Here is a 26,290-nt window from a genome sequence, read left to right as displayed (position 1 = left end):
AAGAATCTTAAATTAAAAAGTAGGAGCATTTAAATGGAACAGTTTATCTTCTCTTTTCTTAACCCAATTTAACAACTTTGTAACAAAATCTATTGCACACGCTATATCTATTAAAGGCTCAAACACAACGTACAGCTCAAAAGCTGTTGTATCCCAAGAAAAAATTGCTTCGTTTGCCGACCGCTCAAAAATAAGCTTTAGAGGCCTGGCAGTATTATGCAGCTGCTGATTGGATCTCTTATAAATCTCGATAAGTCGCATATTCTCCTTACTATATGGTGGAGCTAGACTGAGTTGGTAAAACTGCGCAATCGATTTACATTTGTACAAGTAGTGACGGATTTCAGCGAAACCTGCGTTGACAGCTGTCTCTTCTGAAGTGGCTATGGATTTGTTTATCGGCTCCAAACAATTGTTTCTGCGCAGCTTTTTCCACTATTTTCTGTTTTGCCTCGCTCAATATTCGTCATAAACGTCACAATTGACAGTTAAGAGTAGTAAACAAGCTTGCCAATAGTCAGTGAGTGCAATTCTATTAATTTTTTAGTAAGAATAATTTCATGACGTCTATAAACAAATTTAAACTCAAATGCTAGTACAGTGTTTAGAGTGTATATTTATCATACAATAGTTATTATCACAAAATAAATCTTGTTGTAACAAATACTTCAAGATTAGAATTATAAGAATCTTAAATTAAAAAGTAGGAGCATTTAAATGGAACAGTTTATCTTCTCTTTTCTTAACCCAATTTAACAACTTTGTAACAAAATCTATTGCACACGCTATATCTATTAAAGGCTCAAACACAACGTACAGCTCAAAAGCTGTTGTATCCCAAGAAAAAATTGCTTCGTTTGCCGACCGCTCAAAAATAAGCTTTAGAGGCCTGGCAGTATTATGCAGCTGCTGATTGGATCTCTTATAAATCTCGATAAGTCGCATCTTCTCCTTACTATACGGTGGAGCTAGACTGGGCTGGTAAAACTGCGCAGTCGATTTACATTTGTATAAGTAATGACGGATTTCGGCGAAACCCGCGTTGACAGCTGTCTCTTCCGGAGTGGCTATGGACTCGTTTATCGGCTCCAAACAATTGTTTCTGCGCAGCTTTTCCACTATTTTCTGTTTTGCCTCGCTCAATACGTCACAAACGTCACGCTCGACAGTTAGGAGTAGTAAACAAGCTTGGCAATCGTCGGCGAGATAAGACACGTGCGCATATAGAAAACCGCTAGCGTCGAAACGAGGTAGGCAAAACGGCGTCCAGTGATGCTGAGAATATTTCAAACTCTCTGACGATTGGACTAAATTAAAAATTAGGTGGAGGTCTGACGGGTGGAGGTAGTACTTTTTCATACGTACCAATGTGATAAGGCGATTCTTGGCTAACAGTATTGCAAACACTAAGTTCTGTAAAGAAAACACAATTTAAGAAGTGGCTCAAATGCTTAGATTAAGTATATTAAGGCCCAGTTGTACAAACAAAGCTTAAACTCGAGTTTATGTAAACTGTGGAAAACGCTAAACACGGAAATTGTATTTAGGTATATTTTTCTTCTAGTATAAGATTTTAAGATGATTAAAAGTCCGGTTTAAACATCAAAAAGGGCTGGTTTAATGTCAATCATCAAATACCTAATTGGTGACTCAGTTCACCGATAAGAGAAGTCTTTCAAAGTATTAAAATTTTGAACTTGGTTCAAATCTAAACTCGCCCTAAGCCTATTTATTTATTCACCATAAAAACTATTTTCATAACTAAAGAATATCTTGAGTTTAATAATATAGTTTAATAAAGTAATTCATTAATATAATCATCACTTTATTTGCCCCAAGGTCACACTGCTACAGTGATTGGATATAAATCATGCATTTTTATTAACATCCTTTGAATGTTTATGTTTTAAAATGGGCAAAATAATTTTGTTATAGGATTAGTTGGGGTAATGGTAAACAATTTTAACAAAAATAATTTTAACAAGGTACCTATAACTTTGAAACTTTCATGTTTGCACTGAAAATTCTAAAAGGGTCTATTTTAAGACACTTTACTTAATAGATGCTTTCATAGACAGCTAGATATTGGCGATAGATTCCAAAACAAAACTAGTTTACATTTTCCCCATAAAAATCAAATATTGTCATATTTTGGGGTAAATGTAAACATATTGTGGTAATGGTGTGGATCCGATGGCTGACCTTGAAACGAGTTTTTGCTGCATATAGTCACAGACACTACGCATGCGCACATCTTCGATGTTGCCAGATTGCGAGTTATTTTGGAATTATTTTCAGTAGAAAACAAATATGTGCTTTTCAGTGTTTTTTTGTCAATATATACCGTATGATCGAAAAAACGGCGTCCAGTTGGCTGGGAAATGACGATTGAGGACATTTACCATATAAAATATCAGCGATCTTCATTTCATAGTCATCGCTGACGCTATTTTTTTTTCAATCATAATACGCGGTATATTATTTATAATTATGATTTTAATATTTCGCACAACACGTGAACGCTTATTATGTATTTTCATAGTCAATAAAATTATATAGAAATAAACTCTAGATTCCTATCTAGATTATTATGCTACGTTTAAAAAAGTGCTTTATTAAAAATTCGGGAAATTAAAAGGAATGTGTCCAAGTTTTTTCTTTTTTTTTAATTTTTTAAATGCTGTAGCTCCATGTCATGTTCATAATAGTTTTTTTAGCATTCCATCAAAACTACACGGAGGCCTTAAAAGGCCTTTTAACCTCCGTAATTAAAATTGTAGAATCAGCTTCAGCAAACATTAACAGTTACCTTGTTTAATTCTGCTTATACATATATTGCATTAATTTTTCTGCTACATTAAGATTTCTCTATTCTTACACCTAATTTATGTGATTTTCTTAGCATATATAATTTATAAACCATATTTTTCCTAATGGAAGGATGGAATAGGATATGTAAAATTAAGATATTTTAACATTTATTTTCCAGACCAAGCATAATATAGTATTAAGATTAAGACATAAAAAATATTATAAGAAAGATCTTATTATAAATCACAAACTAAGTCTTAATTTAGTCTTGTATTTCTATTATTATTATTATTCTTATAAAACTAATAAGATCAAAACTCAACCTTCACCATATTGTCAAGATTTGGCATTATAGGAAACAAGAAATTACAGTAAATTAAGAAAAGAATATCAAAGGACAGGATATTAAATACTGTAATGTATTCTACGATACAAACCATCTCCCTTCTAAAGAGAAAAAGATAAAACATAAAGCTTATTTTAGTCTTATCAACACACTCTTCGATAAAATATATGTCTAAAATTGCTATTAATCTACTAACTTAATATTTTAAAGAAATTATGATACAAACATTAATTATAACCAAAGTATACCTATTATATTAGTAACATTACAGGTAAAATGTTACCTCTATCTCCGATTGACGTGTATTGTTCTATAATAAGACTCGTCATGGTAGTACTTCAAAACATCAATACATATATAATCAAAACTATTGTTGCCTGTAAATAACTAGAAATTAAATAACTTGAAAGAAATAAAATAATTCTAATAAGTTTAAAACCATTAAGAAAAAATCCGTAAATGATAAATTTTAACTCTAATGTAAATATATAAATAAATGTTATTATTATTACAATTTTATATATTCATAATACTTTCATTTCACAATCTTCATTATCCTTATTACTTTAATTTTGGATATCAAGATAAATCTGAAGTTATAAAATTAATTATAGAATTTGTATTCTTATTGATTAACACGCAAAAAAAAATTCAACTGCAAATAATTCAAAAATAAACTGCAATTTGGCAACATCGACGATGTGCGCTTGCGTAGTATTGATGATCAAATGCAGCAAATATGGGCTTCAAGGTCAGCCACCGGATCCACACCTTTACCCATATTGTTTAGTGTTCTATAAGAGGTAGGCGATTTTAAATGGGGATATTAATAATGAACAAAGAACGGATCTGGTACCTTTTAGGTACATCAAAACTTTAAAATTTTCTATACAGAATTGAGAAGAGGAACACTTATAATGACATTTTCTAACAAAAAAAGTGCGGATCGTCCATAAATAACACGAAAAACACCAAAAACAAACCCCCCAAAAACCAAACCAAACCAATGCAATCAAAACTCAGTTACGGCCGACGTTTTTACCATTGTGATCCTCTTCTCAACCTTTAACACAGATCAAAATATAATACCTATTGTTATCAACTTAATATCGCTACCCCTATTTTTCAAAATTAATAAGAAAGTATAAATAAAACAAAATCCGGATTTTCAACATTTCATTGTTACCGCCAGCGATACAAGGCGATATGCGCAGACGCGAGCAAAAGACAAATAAACTAATTCTATGTCTTCTTTGTCACTCTTATTAAACTTAATAGAGAAAACTATATTTAACCCCAAATTTGGTCAAAAAATAAATAATTTTATTGAAGTGATCTCAAACGTTTAGCCGACGATCCGTACTTAAAACGTTAAAATATTAATTGTAGAACATATTAATATCAAATTTACATCAATAACTTCAAGATTGGCGATATACCTAAAAGGTACCAGAACCCAAAGAACTATACATGTTTGCTTTTAATTTATAAGTGTGTTTAAAAAATATTTACAATGTCCCCCATGGAGACAAGATTAAAAAAAATTGTCTCCATGGAGGAAATAAGAGATAATTTTTTTTTATTCTAAAGACTGTTATTTACAAGTTTTGAGGCAGCTCTCCAACAAAATGTTTTTGCGCCATAAACAATACTAGAAACTCATAAAATCAAATCAACACACATCAAAGATGTGGGAAACAATCAACTTATTCCCTACCTGTCAAATTCAAAAGTTATTGGACCTGTTTACAGTTACCCCAACTGACCCTAATTCTTCAAATAAATTTAAATTAATACATCTTAAATTACTTACTTTTATTTTATGACAGGCACCTATTATTGCTGAACTGATTGAATCTCTAACTGAAGAAGCAAGAGGAAGGCACTGTACAGCACCAAGAAAAAATGCCGGTTCCTTCTCCGAAAAATCCAACAGATGATCAATTAACCTTTCACCACCTGCTAAAAGCCTCCGAAGATCATAATTTTGCCTTTGTTCGTAAATTTTATTTAACCTGGTCAATGTTAGCATACTGGTTATTTGGTTAAAGACATAACTGTAACAAATATCAACAATTTTCATACTTTACTTAAAAAATATAACAATTATTGTACTAACTTTAACTGTAACGTAAGCTGATTAACACATTCTCCAGTCTTTGAAACAGCTACTAATATTAAAGGTTTCTTATTCATAAAAACAAATAATGTGTCACCAGCATGTATACTTTTCAAGGTATCATCGGATGACTGTATATTACTGACTAAAGCTTGCATAACTCCAAACAACCAAGCTAGTTTATCTTCATTGCCATGTCTATAAGAGAATTATAAATACTACACAAGTACTGTTAATTATTAATCTACCTTACCGGGAATATATTGGTTTACCGGCAGAACTAAGCACGAATATATGCTTATTCTTTGAAGTCCACTCCGTACTATTTCCCAAATCATACTCAGGTGTACTTCCATTCTCTTCTTTATCGATGGCATCCTCGAAATTATCCGTATTACTATTTACAAAATTGGATTCTTCATAAGTGGAGCCAACAGAACTATTATTCTCGCTTTTAATTTCTTCTAAGCTAGAGCTCATATGATCAAAATTTTCTAAACATTCGCTAGGAATTAAGACACTTTCTTTGGTGGCTCCTGGCTCTACCTCAATATTTGATGCCATTTTTAGTAACTTAACTAATAATTATTTAATAATAGTTGGGAACACTTTACACATATACCTGTAACTTTAGATAATTAAATTTTTAGGATATGTTTGTTTTTGTTAATTAAAAATCTCTATAACCATTTTTGTTTTTAAGTTTACTATTTTTATCCACAGAAGAATAATAATTTCAATCTAGATTAGACAGGATATCAAAGTATCGATTTTTTTTTGAGAATCATAAAATAAATATAACAAACATTTTTTAATTTATTTAAACAGTTTATTTAATAATATATTATTAAATATATTGCAAAGCCACAGTGAAGTGGAAATAATAGTTCATACGAAAAATAGTGCAAGCATTTTTTTATAATGATTTGTTTATTTAATAAAATAATCGAAATTTCATAGAACCTCATTCATTCCTAATAATTTAGTTTTGAGCAATGGTATTAAATTACTCTTTTATCTATGGTTTTTGAAGCTATAGGCAACCAGTTATATTACTAAGTAAAAAAAAGATATTTTTGTGATTTTATCTACTAAAAACTACTAGATTAATGTTTTTTTAAGAAAGGTATCTACATTTACAAACTACAACACATGTGGCTTTTATAAATAGATTCATTATAGATTATAATATTATAATGTACATTTATTTAACAAGCCTGTGTTATATTAGGCAACTCTTCATACAGAGAACTAACAACAAAATTCCAACCTCAAACTTCAATTTTTAAACAACTTAAAGGTGATTATAATTATTTTGCTTAATTTGTGGTTTAAAGTTGTGTGAATGGTGGTTTTATGCATTAATAATCGTATGGTAATGACTGTTTTTTAAGAATACGATTTAGTTTAGTACATTTGTTGAGAAATGGCTAACCGAACTGTGAAAGATGCGAAATCAATTCATGGAACAAATCCTCAATATTTGGTGGAAAAAATCATTAGATCTCGTATTTATGACTCAAAGTACTGGAAAGAAGAATGCTTTGCACTCACTGCAGAACTCCTAGTTGATAAAGCCATGGAATTGAGATTTATCGGTGGTGTTTATGGCGGCAACATTAAACCCACTCCATTTCTGTGTTTAACTTTGAAAATGCTACAAATTCAACCAGAAAAAGATATCGTTGTCGAATTCATAAAAAACGAAGAATTTAAATATGTCAGAGCATTGGGAGCATATTATATGAGACTAACAGGGTCTTCACTTGACTGTTATAAATATCTGGAACCACTCTACAATGATAATAGAAAATTACGTAGGCAAGGAAGAGATGCCAAATTTGAATTGGTTCATATGGACGAATTTATTGATGAACTATTAAGAGAAGAAAGGGTAAGAATAAATTATTGTTTTTAATTAAACATTGTTTCATTATTTCTTTTATATTAGGTATGTGATGTTATTTTACCTCGTATTCAAAGTCGACATCTTCTAGAAGAAAATAACGAAATTGAAGCTAAAATATCTGTCTTAGAAGAAGATTTAGATGAAGATATAGAAATGGAAGAACTCGATGTTGCCAAGTACCAGGTTGAAGAGGTACCCAAGGAGAAAGAGAAGAAAAGTCGTAAACGTGACAGAAGTAAATCTCGCGAGAGGCATAGGAGTAGAAGCAGGGACAAGGACAGGCATAAGAAAGACAAAGAGAGAGATAGACGCGATCGAGATAAAGAACGAGAGAGGGAAAAAGATCGCGAGAAGGAAAGAGAGCGGGAAAGGGGAAGGGATAGAGATAAGAGAGACAAAGATCGCGACAGAAAGAAAAAAGATGATGATAGGAAAAGAAGATAGGATTAAGAATTATTGTAAAATACATGTGTTAAAAATATATGTATATTATTTTTCTTTTATAATGGTAAAGTCTACAAAATATTCAGATTCAGACAAAAACATGTGTAATTTGTATCGATTAAAAAATAAGTTACTTATTCTTTTTAGGTGTTTCTTCTTTGTGTTAAGCTGCTTCTTTTAATAAGTATATTTTTCTGGCTTTCCATCTTGTGTCCTTTTAATTGGGATTGGCTTGGTTTAGTAAACTGTTTTCTCTTTGGAACTGAAAATTGTAGTGCTTAATACCAGTAGTATTTATTATACCGGGTGCGTCTCAAAAGTGGCTCACCCCTATAACTTTTTATTTTTTCAGATAAAAAAACGAGATTTGGTATGTTAGTATATGACATAAATTAGGATTGATTGACGTATTCAATTGTTTTTAATCACTTCCTGTTTCACCGGAAATGACTACAATTTTTGGTTTTTAAATGGTATTGTCACTACTTTTTTTTTACTTTACTTGATAGAAAATGACATTCTGAATAGAATGATATATCATATGTCAACTTTTGACATTCTCGCTTAATAAAAAATCGTATTTAAAATTTTAATCTAGAGTGGCTACGTTAAAAACTCTAATTTTTAATCGAGGAGCCTTGGAAAAACAGATTTAATCGTTTAGTGTCTTCTCCAGGCTGGTTAAAAAATGCCCAAATCGTACTTTTAATCATATCTCAATTTTTTCAAATGGAACGAGGGTGGTTTCATTAGCATATTTGGAAAAAGCATTTTTTTACGAATAATTTGATACTACACACTTGGTATTTGTAGTCAAATTGTCGTTATGAACCTCACGTTACAATTTCAAATAAACCATATGCGAAAATGTCAAAATTTGATATATTTATGATATGTCATTCTCTTCAGAGTGTCATTTTCTATCGAAAATTCTATACTGATATGAATAAAATTATAATATCCATATTTTGTGTTGGAGCTAAAGTTTTATTTACTATATGAAATTAAAAACATAACAAATATTAAGACTCTCGCTAACGTTATAGGAAGAGACAACATTGCAAGGCGGCGACTGTACGTCAAAAAATTTCAGGTTACTAAAAAAACAGCGTCATAGACGGCTAGGGAATGATAATCGGTGATAATTTTGGCGAGGTCAATCTCTAGACGTCATTATTATTTATCAAGCAAAATTATCATCGATTATTATTCCTCAGCAGTCTCTGACGCAGTTTTTTTTTCTCGTTTGTATGGTATTTTCTGTAATTTTTTTAGCATTTTCTGCCCTAAATCTTCCCCGACTCGTTTGACAAATTTTAATTTCATTAATAAAATTCTTACACATGTTCCAAGTCAGATACGCAGGTTCAGCAACATCAAAAGCAGCAATATCATCTAAAAGTTTACATCTGGACTCCTTAATGATCGAGGCTGATGCAGCTTTCTGTAACGTTGCTGAGTAATTCTTGGGTAGTCCTAGAACAAGAGTTACAAACGGTTTTACAATATATCTTCAGCACTGAATTGTTCATAAGAAAATCTGGACAATATGGACAAGGAAACTATTTAAGAATATTTGCTTTTACCTGGCATTATCTCAGCTAAGTTAACGTTGGGTTTCAAGCCGTATATTGTTTTTCCCTCTTCGAATCGTTTAAGGAAACTTCGTGTTGTGTCTGTTATATTCTTGTTATCTATAATTTCTAAACAAAAATATTGATATGGTATACCTACCTGAATAATCATTGAGTTAACATTACGTTACAATTTCTTTAATACGAAAAAAACGTTAAATTATTGATGAATTTTAAAGTTTTTTATTTTTTTTTCTAGTGGGGCGATTTTCATGATTTTTAAAGCAATTTGTAGCTAAATTATTTGACTTTTTATTTTTATTTCTTTCTAAATTAAAAATAAAAGTTTTCATCTGTCTGTATACGAGGGAAAACAAAATGTTGATATTTTGGTGAAAGTTATTAACACCCTCTGGATAATGTTAACAAAGCAAGGAATTAAAAAAAATCATATTATCATCTAGGTACGTCTTTTCTCGATAATTTGTGTTTTAATTCATCTCAATAGCTTTATTTTTATTTGAGATATGCGCTTTTGAATAAGACAGTAACGATTTACAGCAATTTTAGCAATTATTTTGGGTATTACAGTTGGGGGTTGGAACCTTTGGTATTACACAGCAAAATAACATTAAATCATATCTGCACTCTTTCATATCTTTTGTTGGTAAGTGGAAAACTAAGAAATATAGATATTAAGAACTAATATAGATTACTTAGTTTTCCACTTACCAATGAAAGATATAAAGTAGAAAAAAAATACATTAGAAATGTAGCTGAGTGTAATGGATATGCTTCTTCATCAGTGGATAAAATAATTAGAAAACGTAGGCATAAGTTTGCGATTGCTGAAAAAAAATTGCTTCACTTTTGAAGCGGAGGAAGATGCGTCGTCAAAATATTTTTCAATACCGTTTGATAGAGAGTTTTATCCCGTGGTTTAAAAATAATTTTTAATAATGTCAATTATAAACTTGCGTATAGTGCTAATAGTAAATTACAACAATTATTATTAGGTAATCCTAAAGATAAAACACCTCCACTAGAAAGGTCGGGTATTTATGAAATTTCATGTAAAGATTGTAATCAGATATGATGCTAACATGGTAAGCGAAACGCGCGTCCAGTGTAAAAGTAAAAGTGTTTTGGTGTATTGTGGTGATTTAGTATTTTATTTTGCATTGATTTTTGGTCCTCATCAACACACTTATAAAATAGTATTTATTGTTTTTGTAATGTCACTGTCATTGAAAAGTCATATTATTATTGTTTACTCTAGTAAATTGTTTGTTTATTCTAGTAAAGATGGTTTTATGTTCTGACTCTACAGCACATCAAATCACATTTCCGATGTGTTTACACTATTAGATGTAGACACAGGGTGACACAATTCCCCCGATGTAAATATGCTACGTTTACACATTGTAGTTCAACACGTATGCACAAAGGTTAAACGTCCGCCTCACAATGTAGCCACAGTATAGCATTTACGTATACACAAAGTAAGGGATACACAGTGTGCCGTAGGATACACAGTGCTTGTGTATTACGTTTAAACTATGTTTACACATTGCAGTTGTGACTACGGCGTGTATACGTATGTATTTTGCTTCGTATGTACATCTTGTGCTAGATAAAACTACTTCATATGAACGAATTTAGGAAATAATACAAGTTTTGATGCCTAACTTTTCGTTCTTTTTAAGAAATATTTATTCAATGATACCAATTATATCTTTTTAGAACGAAAATTAGGAATGCAAAACTTTGTATTTTCCAAAAGTATCTCGATCGTAAGTTAAAGAGAAGTAGCTTTAAAATTGTTCCATTTTTGTTTTGTATTAAATGTACCATTTTTCTACCATAAAATGGATTAAGTGGTTAAAAAATAAAATTCTTATATTTCTTTATATCATGGAACGCAATAGCGCAAATAACACAATAATAATAATTATTTACACTACAGAAACCAGAAGTAAGAAAACACTGTAAAAGAACAGAATTTGTATCAAAATGTATTAAAAATATATAAGTACCTAGTATAACAACATACTAAAATGCTAAACACTGGTATATCGCCACAATTTGGTGGACCTCGTTTAGTAATTTTTTTCTCCTCTTTTCCCTCCAAGCAGTTGGTTTATTAGCATACTCATTCATCGTAACACTGGTATATCGCCACAATTTGGTGGACCTCGTTTAGTAATTTTTTTCTCCTCTTTTCCCTCCAAGCAGTTGGTTTATTAGCATACTCATTCATCGAGCACTTTGTTGGACTTTGTTGTATTTTATTTCCAGATTAACAATCTCACCCTTAAATTTTATATGAAACTGATTATTGAATATTAAACATATCTGTATATTGATCCATCAATAACTTACCGAATATCGTGTAAGAAGTTCTTTGAAGTGTTTAAATCTTTCTTTCTCTGGTTCATTTAGATTTTATTATTCCAAATTAAAAAAAATTATATTGCAGAGCTAACTCAGCTAACCTCTTTATCATTATACGAGAATATTTGGAGTTTTCATTCATTGAAGTCAAAATTTGGTAAATTGGGTATCGAGTAAGGGAAGAGTCGCTGCGATAACATTAATAATATTATTAGGAACGTGTAACAAGGTAATTAAAAACTTGTACTTACCTTAAAATCTCTTTTAAACTACACACAAACAGAACATTTATATAGAGCTTCCGAATGATAAAACAATAATGGCTGCTAACACATACCACTCCTAGAAAGGTGAAAGGAGAGGGACACATAAGATACACTTGGTCGGTGTGTCTACGCTGAGGCTATCCGCGCATGCGCACACCTTCATTTCATGTTAGAATGTAGACACAACAGTACACTATTACAAAGTGTCTATATAGATATTTATATTATGTGTATACGTCACATTTTTACAAGGTGTGTACTATAGGCACAACTGTGACACGAAGTATCACACATACATATGACTTATACATTGTATGTCTCATATACCGACGTCAGATTTCATCATTTTAATAATTATTTGTTACGTTACAAAAAACTCTTTAGAATCTTGAGTGCATACGGTATACAACTAGTAAACATTGTATCACACAATTCTATCAATATAAACCTGCGTGTATCTCATATGTATATGTTAGAACTAGATGAACACTTAGGTTCACTTTAACATATGTTGTTTCTCATGTGTCTCCCTTGTAGAAACGTAATTTCATTTGGACGTGCTATATGGGATCGAAGTATCGGATGTTGCTGCTTTAATTGATCATGGCAGAGATCAACTTTTAGACTTATAACATGCTTAAAACCATATCTGCTAGAGTAATTGCCTAACAGACAATATAATATGATTTTTCAAAGACAGTAACATTACATAAATCATAAACAATATTTTATAGGTCTGTTGATTAGGAGCAAAGGCATGGTTTTACTGTAAAAATTCGAAAAATGTTAGTGCCTTCTTTAAAAGCGAACACCACGGGGCGTTTCAAACTTTCACCAGAATATCAACATTTTGTTTTTCCTCGTATATCTATGTAATTGACAGATTTTTATTTTTAATTTAGAAAGAGATACTAAAAATCATTTTAGCTACAAATTGCTTAAAAACCCATCAAAATCGGTCCACTAGAACACAATATGAAACTTTAAAATACATGATGGTGCCCGTTTTTCGTGCATGTTAGTGTATTTACAATATATTTTCGTAATTCTTAAACAACCGGTAAAATTTCTCGTTGAATCATCCTGTACCTACATCCTACATCATTGAGATTTTAAAATTGCTATACCTACCTAATCTGTGAACATTTGCAATTATGTCTTCCTTATATCGATGCTTCTTCGTCACTGGATTACCGATAAATTTCAGGTCCCTAATAGAATACCAGGTTCTGATAGTCTCAACGATATCTTTGACATCTTCAATGTTGTTGTTGGAAGCATCCAACACTTCCAGACATCTCAATGGAGACAGTGATTTGAGAGAGTCGATCTGATTACTGGCAATGTTTAAGATTCTTAAGGTCTCCTAAAAAGATATTTAATGCTTTTAGATATCTTAAAGAAAATAACAGAAAAAACATGTTGTCAAGATGTATGTGGCGCTAAACTGTATTACTGGTTGCCTACATTGCCGCAATGTGTCAAGAAACATATGGCGAATTCACCAAAAAGTAAAAGATAGTAAAAGACCAGTAAAAGACATTTTTAGGCGCCATCTCTTAATCAAGTCGACAAGTAAGCGAATCAGACAATAGAATTTACTGCTAGATGGTGGAAAAATATCGAAAATTACAGAAGGTTCGAGAAACAGTCAGTAGGGGTATATAAAGGCCCGCGCTTGGCAGTTGGACCAGTTTGAAGTTTGATAATACCGCGTTTTAAATTGTGAATTAATTGGCGAAGGTGCCAGTACCGTTAGAGTAATAGTAGTTGCATAAATTGTGTTGTAAATTAGTATAAATTGTGTGTACAGAGTGAGAGAAAATAAATTCGTTAAGTATTTTACCGTGTTTAAATTAGTGGACCCACGGAATCCGTAACAATATATTCAGTTAAATAAATAATGCAACTAAAGCAACAAATAAAAGTCATTAGATGCACAAACTTATTTAATTTCTATAATGTTAAAATGTAACTCTCTCTAGTTTAGGCTTTATATGTACTCAATCATCTGGTGCAACAATTATACAGGGTGTCTCAGAAATATGTGCAAGTAATAAGTTAACTGGGTAGTATATATTTCGACCCCAGAAATGAAAATGTTTTATTTTTTTGACATTTTCCCGGAAATTTTTGAAAAACTTTTTAGTGCCACTTATTGTTTATTCACCTAAAATTTATTTACGGTGTATCTAAAACTTGCAGTGTTGCCACCTCCTATAACATTATCCATATTCAATATTATATTTGTATTCACTGTAATTTTAAATTTCTACAGAAATTATGAGTATAGTCTATCCAATGACAAAATCCTTGACAGTGATAGATGTTTGTCCAAAAAAAGGATAGAACGTTTCCAGACACATAAATCTATTTCCAAAAAACTATTTTTTCTCGACTTTTTCGTTTAAAAATTATTTTTACTCGATATAAAAATAAATTACTGACAAAATTTTCTTAAGGCCAACTGCTAGTAAAAGTCATTAAAAAAATAAATGAGAGACAAGTAAATGACGTCTAGATCTTCACCTCGCCAAAATTATCATCGATTGTCATTCCCCAGCCATCTTTGACGCCGTTTTTTTCGATCGTGTGGTATAATATTAGTACACATACCAGTTGGCTATCAAATGAAGATCACTATCATTTTATATGTAAAATTAAATGTGGAATATCATTTTTGTTCATTTCCAAGCCAACTGGGCGCCGTTTTTTTTCGATCATACAGTAATAAAATATATAGTCTGTCCAAGGCAAGGGTCCCTAACAGTGGCAGTTGTGTCTGTCATTTTAATTCACAAACAAATCGTGTCCTGTCATTTTTTGTATGTCGCCTGCCGAAATCTTCGTTGAACAGTCTATAATGTATTTCTTTGCGGTTTTATTTCTTTTTGTCTTCTGATTTATAAAAAATACTAAATTATAAGTTAAGTATTTCTAATAATATATTTTTAATATTTTTTATACATAGAAATAAATATTTTACAACTTTTAAAGATGGTCATATTAAAACCTTAGATTAAGAATAAATTAAAACTCGGTACCTATGTAAGTTATAGGTGTATTTCTGGCATTCTGGTATTTTTGGAATAAAAATTTTAAGGCAAAAGAAAAAATATCGCGCAAAATATTTTCGATATAAAAATATATAATAAATGTGAATTTAAAAATATAAAAAAATCTACTGTTTTTGTTGAAAATGAATAAAAAATCCTCAAAACCTGTTTTCTGTTATTACCTGGTTCAAAGAATAAAATTATTTTGTTTAAATTAATTTATATTATAGTAAATAAAAAATTAAATTAAACAATAATAATTATAATTATTATTATACATTATACCATTTTACTGACACATTGATACTTTTATATACAGGGTGAAAATTTGTAAAGTTGCAGTAGCGAATGTCTCTTAAGGTAGCCAAACAGATACGGTTTTCCCCCAAGGCAAAACTAGGCAGTCGAGACCTTGAGGATTTTTGAGGAGATAAAAAGATGGTGTAAAACATGTTTATCTACTTTTTATCTATGAAACCACACCATACAGGGTGTTCCTTAGTGACATTTAAGGGGGTGATTCTTGGAATTTCTTACTCTAAGAAAAAGCTTCATATACGAATGTATGTCCTAGAATTAGACATCTTAAGTTTTGAAATACATTTTGAGATACACATCCTTTGAGAGACAACTTTTGAGATCTATATGATACAAACACAGTATACCAGCGGATTGGTGCTGACCAAAATACTAACTTGTGAAAGGTTATGTTCACAGGTTATGTTTTAATTTTTAAATTGTTGTCTTACTTTTGGTTAGTTAAATTTATTATGGAGAACTCTCTATTGGAATCTTTTATGGAATGGGACAATTTACCTACCGCAAGTGTTAATATTGTACGCGGATCAAAACAAAACGGCATCTTTTTTGGTATATCTTGTTTTTCGATATGTAATTCTTCCAATTGTTCCAAGCTTTCTAAACCTTCCAGAACGCTGATTTTATTCTTGCCAATATAAAGCTTTTTTAACTGATTTAAGCCAGACATATTCTCAATTCTCTCGATTTTGTTATTTTGTAAATAGAGGTTTTGAAGTCCAGTGAGATTATTTAAGTTATCGATGGTGGTTAGGGCATTATCGTACAAATATAACGTCTGGATATCTTGACTGCATGATAATGTAGGCTAAAAATAAATAATAATATGATTAACAAATATTTTATTGTTCAAAATGTTTTTTTGTTGTCTTACTATCTTAACTAAACTCTTCTCTTGTAGATATAAATGCGTAACTTTATTGAAAATCGTGGACCTTCTTTTCTTGACTGGGTTATCTTTCTTATTAGGTAAGGCATCTTGTTTCGGATTTACCATTATATATATATCAGTTGTATTCATTCAATGTAGTTTGTTACATTTTTCTGTCATCCGGCATTACAAAGTTGTCTGCGTTGCTTAGCAACCTACGTCAACCATCTGTTATTTAATCGATGGTTTTAAAGGTAGATTAAAAGCAAAATAATATCATAACGTGAGTATATTATACAGTATGTCCCCGGATTGTTTTTACAAGAGGAAAAACTTTTTTATTATTGACATTTTGAGAAAAATGCATTCTTCCTAAGAAATTTTGCTTGTTCTAAAATGGTTAATCCCGTTCATACTTTTCCAAATTTCCATACCGTTTTAGAGAAAATAAAAAAAACATGAAAATATAGTTGAAGTCCTAAAATTTAAAGGCGTTTCTATGGTAGATAATATAATTCCGATTTCATTCTTTGATATATGGTTATTATTAATTTTTATTATTTTTATGTCATATTTTTTGCTGTTTTCCCTAGCATTGAACAAAATAAATTTTGTGCTTCTTCTTCATTTTAAAACAACAAAAAATATGACGTTAATTAAAATTCTATAATTCTATCAATAACAATCTATCAAAGAATGAAAATGAAATTTTATTACCATAGAAATGCGTTTTGATTTTTAGGCCTAAGAAAAAATTCAACTGTTTTTCATGTTTTTCTGATTTTCTCTAAAACGGTATGGAAATTTAGAAAAGTATAAACGGGATCAATAATTTTAGAACAAGCCAAAATTTTTATGAAGAATAAATTTTTTTGAAAATGCCAGTAATAAAGAATGTTTCCTCTTGTACACTGATAAAAAAGATAGACTTGAACTAAAGTCGTCATCGTTCTTGAAAAAAAAATTTAGGGGTAAGAGAATTTATTTTAGCGTAAAAGAAAATATTTTGCCTGAAGAAAAACTCTATTAACTCAAGAAAACTGGTTCTCTTGAAAAATTCGAAAATTTCTTTTGAATCTATTTTCATTGAACCAAGTGCAAGTTACTTTGTTTTAACATAATAAGAAAAATACGCTAGGAAGTACTTCATTCAAGAAACATGACCATTTTTCCAATAGCTAAATACTCTTTTGATGAAAAATAATAATGACACGCAAAGACGATGACGAAGGACGGTATATGCAATCAGTCGGCAGTCCAATCAGTCGTACGTCGCATTTCATAGGTCGCACATCATAGTACGCACGGGTTTTGTTGCTTGGAATCACTTCACTTGGAATTTTGCATAATTTGCTTTTTAAACGCATATCGCATAGCAAATTATTGATCGTTATTAACATGCATTTGTCATTTTTTATGGACAAATTTTAGGATATATGGATTCTTTAAAGGAGTATCTGAAATGGAAATTAGAGCATTTATTTGCTATATTTGAAGGTAAGAGACATTTACCTAATGCACCTATTTAGATAATGCATGCGTGACTATAGAATAAGAATATAGGTATCGATTTTTTTATGCAAATAATTACAAAAGTTTTAGAATTTCAAGTCGTCGTATTAAAAAATTCAAAATGTGACCAAAGCTTATAATTTTAATAATTGATTTGCTTTACTTTGATTAATCGTGATGTAACATTTTTTTGTTATTTGTAGAGTGATGAACCACCCCAAAAAATACCAAGGAGTGAAGAAGCAGAAATAACCTAAATTTATCAGAAAATAATATACCTCGTATCTAATATGCCTGTATATGATGTATAGTCTTCTCTTATATCAAAATAAATTTTAGCTGAGTCAATAGTATTCGCTATTGGTTTAAGAAAAGTGTATCTTTAATCAAGAAATGTCCCTTTTCAATCAAGAATTTTTGCACGAATCAAAGAGACTATTGTTCTTGTAGCAAGAACTTCTTTGCATATTCATTTTGGGTCAAGAGTGAAATACTTTGGACAGATAGATTCTTCTATTCTCTAAAGTAATTTTTTAAAGCTTATGAAAAGATAGTTAATGCTTTGGGCAAAGAAACGTCGTTCTTGACCCTATTGAAAAGCGCCAATCTTTTGGGTCAAAGTCATATTCATTTCGACTGAGAGATAATTTTTTTTTTCAGTGTAAAGACAATCCGGGGACATACTGTACATTAGGTAAAATTATAAATGCATCTTATTTTTTTCTTTTAGAATCGAGATCTGTTTTTCAATATAATTTCGTCATTATCAATGTCAACCTGTTTCTGATTGAATATAAAATTTATAAATATATATATAAAGAATATTTTAAGCATGTTTAAAACGCTTTTTTTAATAAAAAGTTTAAAACATGCAACTTACGCAAAAAGTAAGAACACATCCAAGATTAAGATTAGCGTTAGATAATAAAATTTGGAATTTTTTGGCACAAAATTTGGAGTTTTTTAAAAAATTTTATAGTTAAAAACATAATATCTTCATAATGTGGTAACATAGGTACTAGATTACATTTACAAGAAAGAAAACCCAGAAAAGATCTAGCTAGTGGTACTCAAAATTTAAGCAAAAAATCACTTTTTTAAAAATATTCAAAGCAAACTATCTCGGTTATTTTGAAAAACGGTAAAAAGAAAATATTGTTCTTTTATCGAGGTCTACCAGCCCTGAAAATATTTGTACTTATTTAAGACTCACTCTGTATTAAGAGATCTCAGGACCAAGATTAAGATTAAGACCGACCAGTGCAAGACTCGCGTAAAACTAATACCAAGATCCGCAGCATGTAAAGGTGCGTTCACACAGGCTGCGACGCTCTTCGCCGCGTCCCGCAAATCATTTCTTAACATATACTTTTGTGCGCACTAAAAAAATACACTTCAAAGGTACCATTGCGATAAAAAAAGTAGTACAAGAATTAGTAGTCCCAGATAGAACTCCTGGTCTATAAGGATATCGAGAAGTGGATATCGTCGAACAATACAATTATGCCACCTAACTTTTTAGGCGTTACCATGAATTTGGTAATAATTGGTAGGTATACGTGGCGAAATAAAAGTATAAAAAATTTACCTACCTTTTAAAAATCGGCAATTTTTCAAGTTTTGAAAATATTTTATAATAAACCAGCAGATTAAATCATATTTTGTTGTACTACTTTTGATCGCAATGGTACATGTTAAAAGCCGGTGTGAACGCGCCATAAGACTCTTGCGACTGTTCATTCTTTTTTCGATGTACTTAAACAGCCGTTAAACGGTAGCCTACTAAAATGCCGTTAATAGATATTGTGACGTCGTTCATGTCGGCGGAAAGTAATGCCTAACCTTAAGGTGCGTATTCATTATCCGCACGAACGAACGAACGAACGAACGAACGTACGAATGTTCGCTAGTGGTATGGACGGTGACCGTACGATAGAACCGCACGAGAAGACCGGAGGCATTTGTTGGCGAACGCCTTTGATGTACCGACTCGAAATGGATGGTCGAGCGAACGAACGAACGAACGGCCGCATGCGTTCGGTCCCCGTCTAAATATACCGCACTTTTATTCGTTCGTTCGTTCGTTCGTTCGTTCGTTCGTTCGGATAATGAATACGCACCTTTAAGCATTTTCCAAGAGCACCTGTGTCCGTGGTTCAAATCTCACGCCGACCAAGACTTTTTTATATTTTTTTTGCTTATAGCGTGATCTTATTGCATTGGTTTCACTCTTTTTGGTTGGATTGGTTTAGTTATTTGGCGGGTTGGTTAGCGTGGTTATTTGGAGGGTGTTAATTCATTGGTTAGTTGGTTATTTGGTGGAGTTGGTTGATTTTTACTAATTTATATTTGTTTTTTATATTTTTTATCAGTGTCGAGGTTAGTTGCGTTGGTTAAGTTGGTTATTTGGAGGGGTGGATAGCGTTGGTTAGTCCTTATAAAATTCCTATATTTCATAAAGTGCGTCACATCAACGACGTCATACCTATTAACGGCATTTTAGTAAGCTACCGTTTAACGGCAGTTTAAGTACAACCTTCTTTTTTCACATTTTTTATTTACCAAACCAAACCTTACCCTTCTCTCTTATAATTTATTAAATAACAAAATATTAAAAATGGTTTCTCAGAAACTATTTCCAGCTAATATTGTGAGTTAAGAAAACCGTCAACAATAACCATATTCATATAAAACCATTTGTCGAAACATTACTATACATTATTTAAGGCGCTCATTGGGTTTTGAACCATTAAAATAAATAAAACAATTAGCTTTTTCCCGATTTATCATAAAATTTTATAAAATCGGATAAATATTGTTCTTCTATTACGTTTTATTTGCCATTAAATTAAATAAAATACTATTTTTTAAAGATGTTATATGTAAAAAGTACTTCTAGTAAAAATCTAGTTAGAAAAATGCAAGATTTGTATTAGTCTTGCGCAACACCAAGATTGGAGTCTACAAGACCAAGATCCAGTACTGGAAACACCCTAACGTATAACCTATATAGTGCAGTAAAACTCTGTATCAGGAAAAAGCAGGATGTTCACTGGAGAAACAGACTCTGACTGACTGTGCCTCTGACAGGCATAGCAAGGCCTTAATCCAAGAATCTAATTCTAAAACAACAAAGTATCTGCTAGTGCTTAGCAGGTACTTAGCAGGGATAAAGTGCGGATTATGACAGGTCTCTTGACAGGACATAATATGGCTCACGTGCTACCTGAACAAACTCAACCTATCACTTTAACCACGATGTGGTCAATTATACACTCACCGTTTTGTAAAATACCTAGGACCCGGTGATAATATCTCACCGACGAAAAACTACATCCGCGTCATATATGAATAAATCGATTTCGGATCGTCGTTCGATTGAACCCCTTGGACTACAAGCTCAATTATATTTTGAGCGTCTTTGGTAACCTCGAAAGTTGATTGTTGACTGCCGACGAAACGGAGCCAGTTGGAGGCTTTCGGCAATGACGATTGTTTGCTGACATTTTGAACGGCCCCATTATGTCGCCAAGTAATTGTCAATGTCGATTAAAGATGATTTTTTCCCGGGACATTAGCGGTAGATCCCCAATCTTGCGTCCGGGTTGGGGCACTACGGGCTGGTGCTTGACGGTTGGAAAAAATTGCTGTCTTCCCGGAGATTTTCGTAACGACACGAAATCGAAAACACGTGCGCGAACACGTTGTTTGTGATGAAATGTCGCATATGATCTTTTTCGGTTTGGTTTTCGCAGGTTTGGCCATCACGGAATGATGAGTAGAGGATGCTTTTGGTGCTCTCTCAATTAATTGGGCTTATAGTCCAAGGAAACTAAATTAAACAAAAATTTTCACTTTTAAAACACAACTTAGTATGTATTTTGTTTCCTACACAAACAAATAATACAGTTCATAGAGTTTTTTAGTAGAAAAAAATAAGTAACATTTATATAGGTTATTTTATTTTGAAAAGGTATAAAAAAACTTTTATTTCGTCTGTTATCACCCCATCATCTCTAGAACTGTTTTTTTTATATAGGGTGATTCACGGCGATGCACTGTGCTTCGTCCCATGGACAAAAATCGAAAAAAGAGTTAAAATTTACTAATATCTGAATATGTAATTTTATACTTATAGCAATGTTCAACCATCCTGTATATTATTTTTCATAAACAGCGTTTTTTGTTAGCAAATATTTTCACTAAAAATAAATTTTGCGATCATTATCTTATCAGTGAAAAGAATAACATTCATAGTAGTTCTGTATATTATGGAGTTAAACGGCACGTACTTAATTGAAAGCCACTATGGATATTGTTAAACAAGGTATGTACTTTAAATTTATTTCTAAACAAGTTCGTGATTGTTTAGTTTTTATTTATTTTTTAAGATGATCCTTAAATGGGTATAAAAATTTTACGTTTTCAAACTTCAAAAGGCATTAAAAAACATATCAAAACATATCGTATTTATTGAATATTTTTGTTGTCATATTCATACACTTTTAATTTTTGTATAGTTCACCTGCGTCTGCTTGCGACGAACTTTATTTTATAATACTTTTCAGATGGAGTAAAATTGATAAGCAATGTCGATCTGGTTAATACTTGGCTTGATCATAAGGACAAGAACTCAAAATTATTTGTATTTCAAAAAATGTGTTCTTTATTAGATATTGATGAACCTTCCAGTCAAATGAGACACCACTTGTGCCTGAAAAAGCCCACTATGTTGGAGCGAAACGTCGCATAAAAAAAGTTTCCATCTTTCAATTTATTATAAAACCTCATACCCAAGAAAAGGAAAAAATAATATATGGATGTGGTCTATTAAAGAGGTAACTATTAACATCCGAACCCCTCATACCAACAAAAAGAACAGTAACATATTAGAAAATGATGTACAGAAATATCTTATATGTGAGGATACTTCATCTACCTGTGATTTGGATACTATAAATTTGGAAGATTCTGTCAGCAGTGATTCTTCTGAATCAGAGTAGTTACGATCTATGCATTTTGTTGTCCTAAGGTAAATTTATAGTATCTTAAGTTTTTTTTTAATTAAATATAACATTAATGTTTCTTTTTCATTAAAAAAAAACATTTTTATCTTATATTAGGCTTATATTGTAGGAATCATGTTCTAATGTTATTTCAATTCTTTTTTATCACAGGGATTTATTTAATACTTACACCGTTTTCATACTATAAATTATTATTTCCTTAGATGGAGCACAGCTCCATCATTTTTATTATTTATCATTTTTTTTTTCATAAACGTGGGACTAAGAACATCACCATTTAGTACAATGAGAGTACTCATTATTTGTGTCAAATAAACCTAGTTTGAATAAATTGCCTACAATAAAAAGAAGTTTTGCATTTTTGTCCTCTAGAGCCATATGTTCGAAGCACTGTGCGATGGCGCATTAAACGATTATGGAGAACCGATGATAGAATTTTTATGGAAATTTTTACAAAAAGCTTGCTCCATCTTCCTAAAATATTTTCAGCCTTAGGGTACGTTTTTGTTGGAGCTGCGATAAACGATAAAAGCAGTGAATTAGCGCTGCTCTTATCGTTGCTCAACTGCCAAGCGTGTCTCGACGCGTTGCTTCAATATAAACACCTACATATAAATTAATATAATAATATTCTTTGCTTCGCTACTATCGCTGCTCTTATCGTTTATCGCCGCTCCAACATAAACGCACCCTTAGAATGTTGCCGCGTCATTTGAAAAGTGGTAGCCTTTTCCTTATTTTAAATGGAACGCCCAGTATATTGTTACGTTTTTGAAAACTACTTTCATATCTCATAATTTTTCTATTATACTCACCTACACCTATCTTTAACATTTTTGGAGATAAATAAATAAAACATGTGTAAAATTGACAAAACATGATCTTGAATAAGCATTGGTAAAATCATGAATTATTGAACATTTTAAAAGTTGAAATTTGGGTTAACGAAAGTCGATATATTCGATCTGTCTAAATAAACCAATTGGATATTACACAGGGTGAACAAAAAAAAATATATTTCTGTTTGTTATAAAATTGCTTAGATCTTTGTTATTTTAAATTCAATCCATGTATTTTATTTAAAAAGTCAAAAGATTAATAAAATTGTTTTTCAATGATATATCATGTTCCTAGAATATTCTTTTAAATATTCCGGTTTCTTAAGTAGATCTATTTAAAAATTAACAATTCTATTATTATAGTTCCATTTCAAGAATTTCGTTACCATTTCAATATTAGAAATTTAGCATGTAAATTCTGTTTTTGTCATGGTAACTGTTTCCTTTAAACCCTTTGAATAAGAAGACTAAGGAAGAAGCATAATGCTATCCATGTATGCATGCATGGTGGGCGGAAAAAGCACTCTAGGGTGGGGATCCTTGACAGTTCTGTTTAACGATTCATTTGACACATTTGAATTTGATTTGAAATTTTGTGGATTTGTCAGTCTTTACGGAGCTTATTTTATGTTAATTATTATTTATTCTACTACTGACAGTTGTATAAAGGTAGTAAATCTAGATGGAAATTGTGGCAGAACTTAAATTAACAGTGACACTATCGCGATTTATCGAAAAAGACTCTAAAATAGTTGGTTGTGTAGCGTGCCGTAGATCTCGGCAAAAATTGAGTGAAATAATGGAACAACTTTTCGCTAGTAAGTGACTATATAATATACATACGTGTAGTAAACCGATCATTTATGAAATTCACTTAAATTAACTATATTATATATTTTTTTGCATTTTAGCTTTTATTTATTACTTGTCAAAGATTAGATGTCAAAGAATTTAGATACGTTAATTTGACTTACCTGCTTCAGTAGCGTATCGGATGTTTGTGTTAATAAATACTTATTATAACTTATCTATTTTTATTAGAATTATATATTTTTATAAGAATTTTAATAACTACCAACATTTATTCACAACGTAAAATAAAACAACAAATTATTGAGTCTACCCCACGTCTACCCTACATCATAGTTTTACATTTTTTAAATAAAATTAGAACGACACTGATAAACCGGAATTTAAATCGGTCATATTTGAGGCCCATCGCGGTGTACCTAAGATTTTTGATATGCTCCTTCCTGAGTCTTCTTATTCAAAGTTTAAACCAAACAATTATAACAGAATTTATCTTTTAAATGGCTTTACTGAAGAAACTAGAAGGTTAAAAGTCTTTTTCTTTTACACAAAACAGAAAAACTTTGTCTTTCACACAAAACTATGGTTGAGCTGTGGTATTTTGAGAGAACTATTGTCACCCTTTCTGTAGAAATGAACTAAATAAATTTTGTACTTTAACATTTTAAAACAGGAAAAAATATGACGTTAATTAAAATTATATTAATAACAACCTGTCTTGCCTGGACTCCTACAGACATACAAGCTTTAGATCGGAAAATAAGAACTCTTCTAACAAAGTATATCATACATCACCCAAAATCTGCAATAGAGAGACTATATTTACCAAGATGTGAGGGCCGTAGAGGACTATAACCAATATAGAGCTAGCTTTAAAACAAGAAAAAAACAGCTTATGTAAATATTTCAATAGACAAAACCATCCATTAATTAGAGCAATAATTCAAATAGATAAGCAGTTATCACCACTGTCACTTTCAGATGTTAGAGAAGACCAAACCATACCACAAACCTTTAAAGAAACATGGCAAAAGAAGTCTCTGCATGGTAGGTTCTATAACAGTTTCAAAATCCGAAAGTAGCAAAAGAAGAATCATTTCTTTATCTAACAGAAGGATATTTGTTTACTGAAACTGAAGGGGCATTGGCAGCAATACAGGACCAAGTAATTCCAACTAAAACCCATAGGAAGTTCATATTAAAAGAGAACTTACCTGATACGTCATGCCGCATGGGGTGCAAACAGGAAGAAACAATCCAGCACATAGTGTCAAGCTGCACTCATTTGGCTCCTACAGAATACCTCAACTGACACAATGAAGTAGCCAAAATCACCCACCAAGACTTGGGGCTGAAACACAAAATAGTCCAAAATAAAGAGGCATATTATAAATACCAGCCTAAAGCAATAATCCAAAATGATTCTGCTAAGCTTTATTGGGATATGAGCATAATTACGGATTAACTAGTACCCAATAATAGGCCTGATATCATGCTGTTGGAAAAGGGAAATAAAGAACTTACCATTATAGACGTGTCAATTCCTATAGATGATAACATCCCGTACAGCACGTCCAAATGAAATTACGTTTCTACAAGGGAGACACATGAGGAACAAAATATGTTAAAGTGAACCTAAGTGTTCATCTAGTTCTAACATATACATATGAGATACACGCAGGTTTATATTGATAGAATTGTGTGATACAGTGTTTACTAGTTGTATACCGTATGCACTCAAGATTCTAAAGAGTTTTTTGTAACGTAACAAATAATTATTAAAATGATGAAATCTGACGTCGGTATATAAGACATACAATGTATAAGTCATATGTATGTGTGATACTTCGTATCATACTTGTGCCTATAGTACACACCTTGTAAAAATGTGACGTATACACATAATATAAATTTCTATATAGACATTTTGTAATAGTGTACTGTTGTGTCTACATTCTAGCATGAAATGAAGGTGTGCCCACGCGCGGACAGCC

The 26,290-nt window shown here is 31.3% G+C and overlaps 3 protein-coding genes across 3 annotated transcripts; 1 reads left to right on the top strand and 2 right to left on the bottom strand.

Annotated features, from left to right (window-relative positions):
• Positions 1-596: 596 nt before the first annotated feature.
• Positions 597-5,991, bottom strand: LOC115889777 (vacuolar fusion protein MON1 homolog A). The gene is made up of 4 exons (XM_030909858.1): positions 5,530-5,991; positions 5,277-5,474; positions 4,971-5,214; positions 597-1,413 (listed from the first exon to the last, which is right to left on the bottom strand). Exons 1-4 carry the CDS (start codon positions 5,838-5,840, stop codon positions 697-699), a joined length of 1,470 nt encoding a protein of 489 aa, XP_030765718.1. The 5' UTR covers positions 5,841-5,991; the 3' UTR covers positions 597-696.
• A 512-nt stretch (positions 5,992-6,503) lies between these two features.
• On the top strand, positions 6,504-7,769 carry LOC115889786 (pre-mRNA-splicing factor 38). Its single transcript, XM_030909866.1, has 2 exons — positions 6,504-7,170; positions 7,228-7,769. The coding sequence occupies exons 1-2, from the start codon at positions 6,703-6,705 to the stop codon at positions 7,627-7,629; spliced, it is 870 nt and encodes a 289-aa protein (XP_030765726.1). The 5' UTR covers positions 6,504-6,702; the 3' UTR covers positions 7,630-7,769.
• LOC115889784 (protein phosphatase 1 regulatory subunit 42-like) lies at positions 7,658-16,323 on the bottom strand. The gene is made up of 6 exons (XM_030909865.1): positions 16,112-16,323; positions 15,740-16,045; positions 12,995-13,229; positions 9,216-9,332; positions 8,971-9,105; positions 7,658-7,891 (listed from the first exon to the last, which is right to left on the bottom strand). The coding sequence occupies exons 1-6, from the start codon at positions 16,256-16,258 to the stop codon at positions 7,773-7,775; spliced, it is 1,059 nt and encodes a 352-aa protein (XP_030765725.1). The 5' UTR covers positions 16,259-16,323; the 3' UTR covers positions 7,658-7,772.
• Between the last annotated feature and the right edge of the window lie 9,967 nt (positions 16,324-26,290).

This window comes from Sitophilus oryzae, unplaced genomic scaffold (assembly GCF_002938485.1).
Source record: "Sitophilus oryzae breed Bouriz unplaced genomic scaffold, Soryzae_2.0 scaffold_847_pilon_pilon, whole genome shotgun sequence".
Taxonomy (NCBI): domain Eukaryota; kingdom Metazoa; phylum Arthropoda; class Insecta; order Coleoptera; family Curculionidae; genus Sitophilus; species Sitophilus oryzae.
This window is presented reverse-complemented; position numbering and strand designations above follow the sequence as displayed.

What these genes read in the sequence shown, in the direction of transcription:
- LOC115889784 (XM_030909865.1), bottom strand. Translation starts at nt 16,258, where the DNA reads ATGAATACAACTGATATATATATAATGGTAAATCCGAAACAAGATGCC. An exon ending in GTACAATATTAACACTTGCG is followed by an intron (nt 13,230 to 15,739) that starts GTAGGTAAATTG and finishes ATATCTTTTTAG; the next exon opens with GAGACCTTAAGAATCTTAAA. An exon ending in CTTAGCTGAGATAATGCCAG is followed by an intron (nt 9,106 to 9,215) that starts GTAAAAGCAAAT and finishes CTCTTGTTCTAG; the next exon opens with GACTACCCAAGAATTACTCA.
- LOC115889786 (XM_030909866.1), top strand. Translation starts at nt 6,703, where the DNA reads ATGGCTAACCGAACTGTGAAAGATGCGAAATCAATTCATGGAACAAAT. An exon ending in AACTATTAAGAGAAGAAAGG is followed by an intron (nt 7,171 to 7,227) that starts GTAAGAATAAAT and finishes CTTTTATATTAG; the next exon opens with GTATGTGATGTTATTTTACC.
- LOC115889777 (XM_030909858.1), bottom strand. Translation starts at nt 5,840, where the DNA reads ATGGCATCAAATATTGAGGTAGAGCCAGGAGCCACCAAAGAAAGTGTC. An exon ending in GGTAAACCAATATATTCCCG is followed by an intron (nt 5,475 to 5,529) that starts GTAAGGTAGATT and finishes ATTCTCTTATAG; the next exon opens with ACATGGCAATGAAGATAAAC. An exon ending in GTGCCTGTCATAAAATAAAA is followed by an intron (nt 1,414 to 4,970) that starts GTAAGTAATTTA and finishes TTTTCTTTACAG; the next exon opens with AACTTAGTGTTTGCAATACT.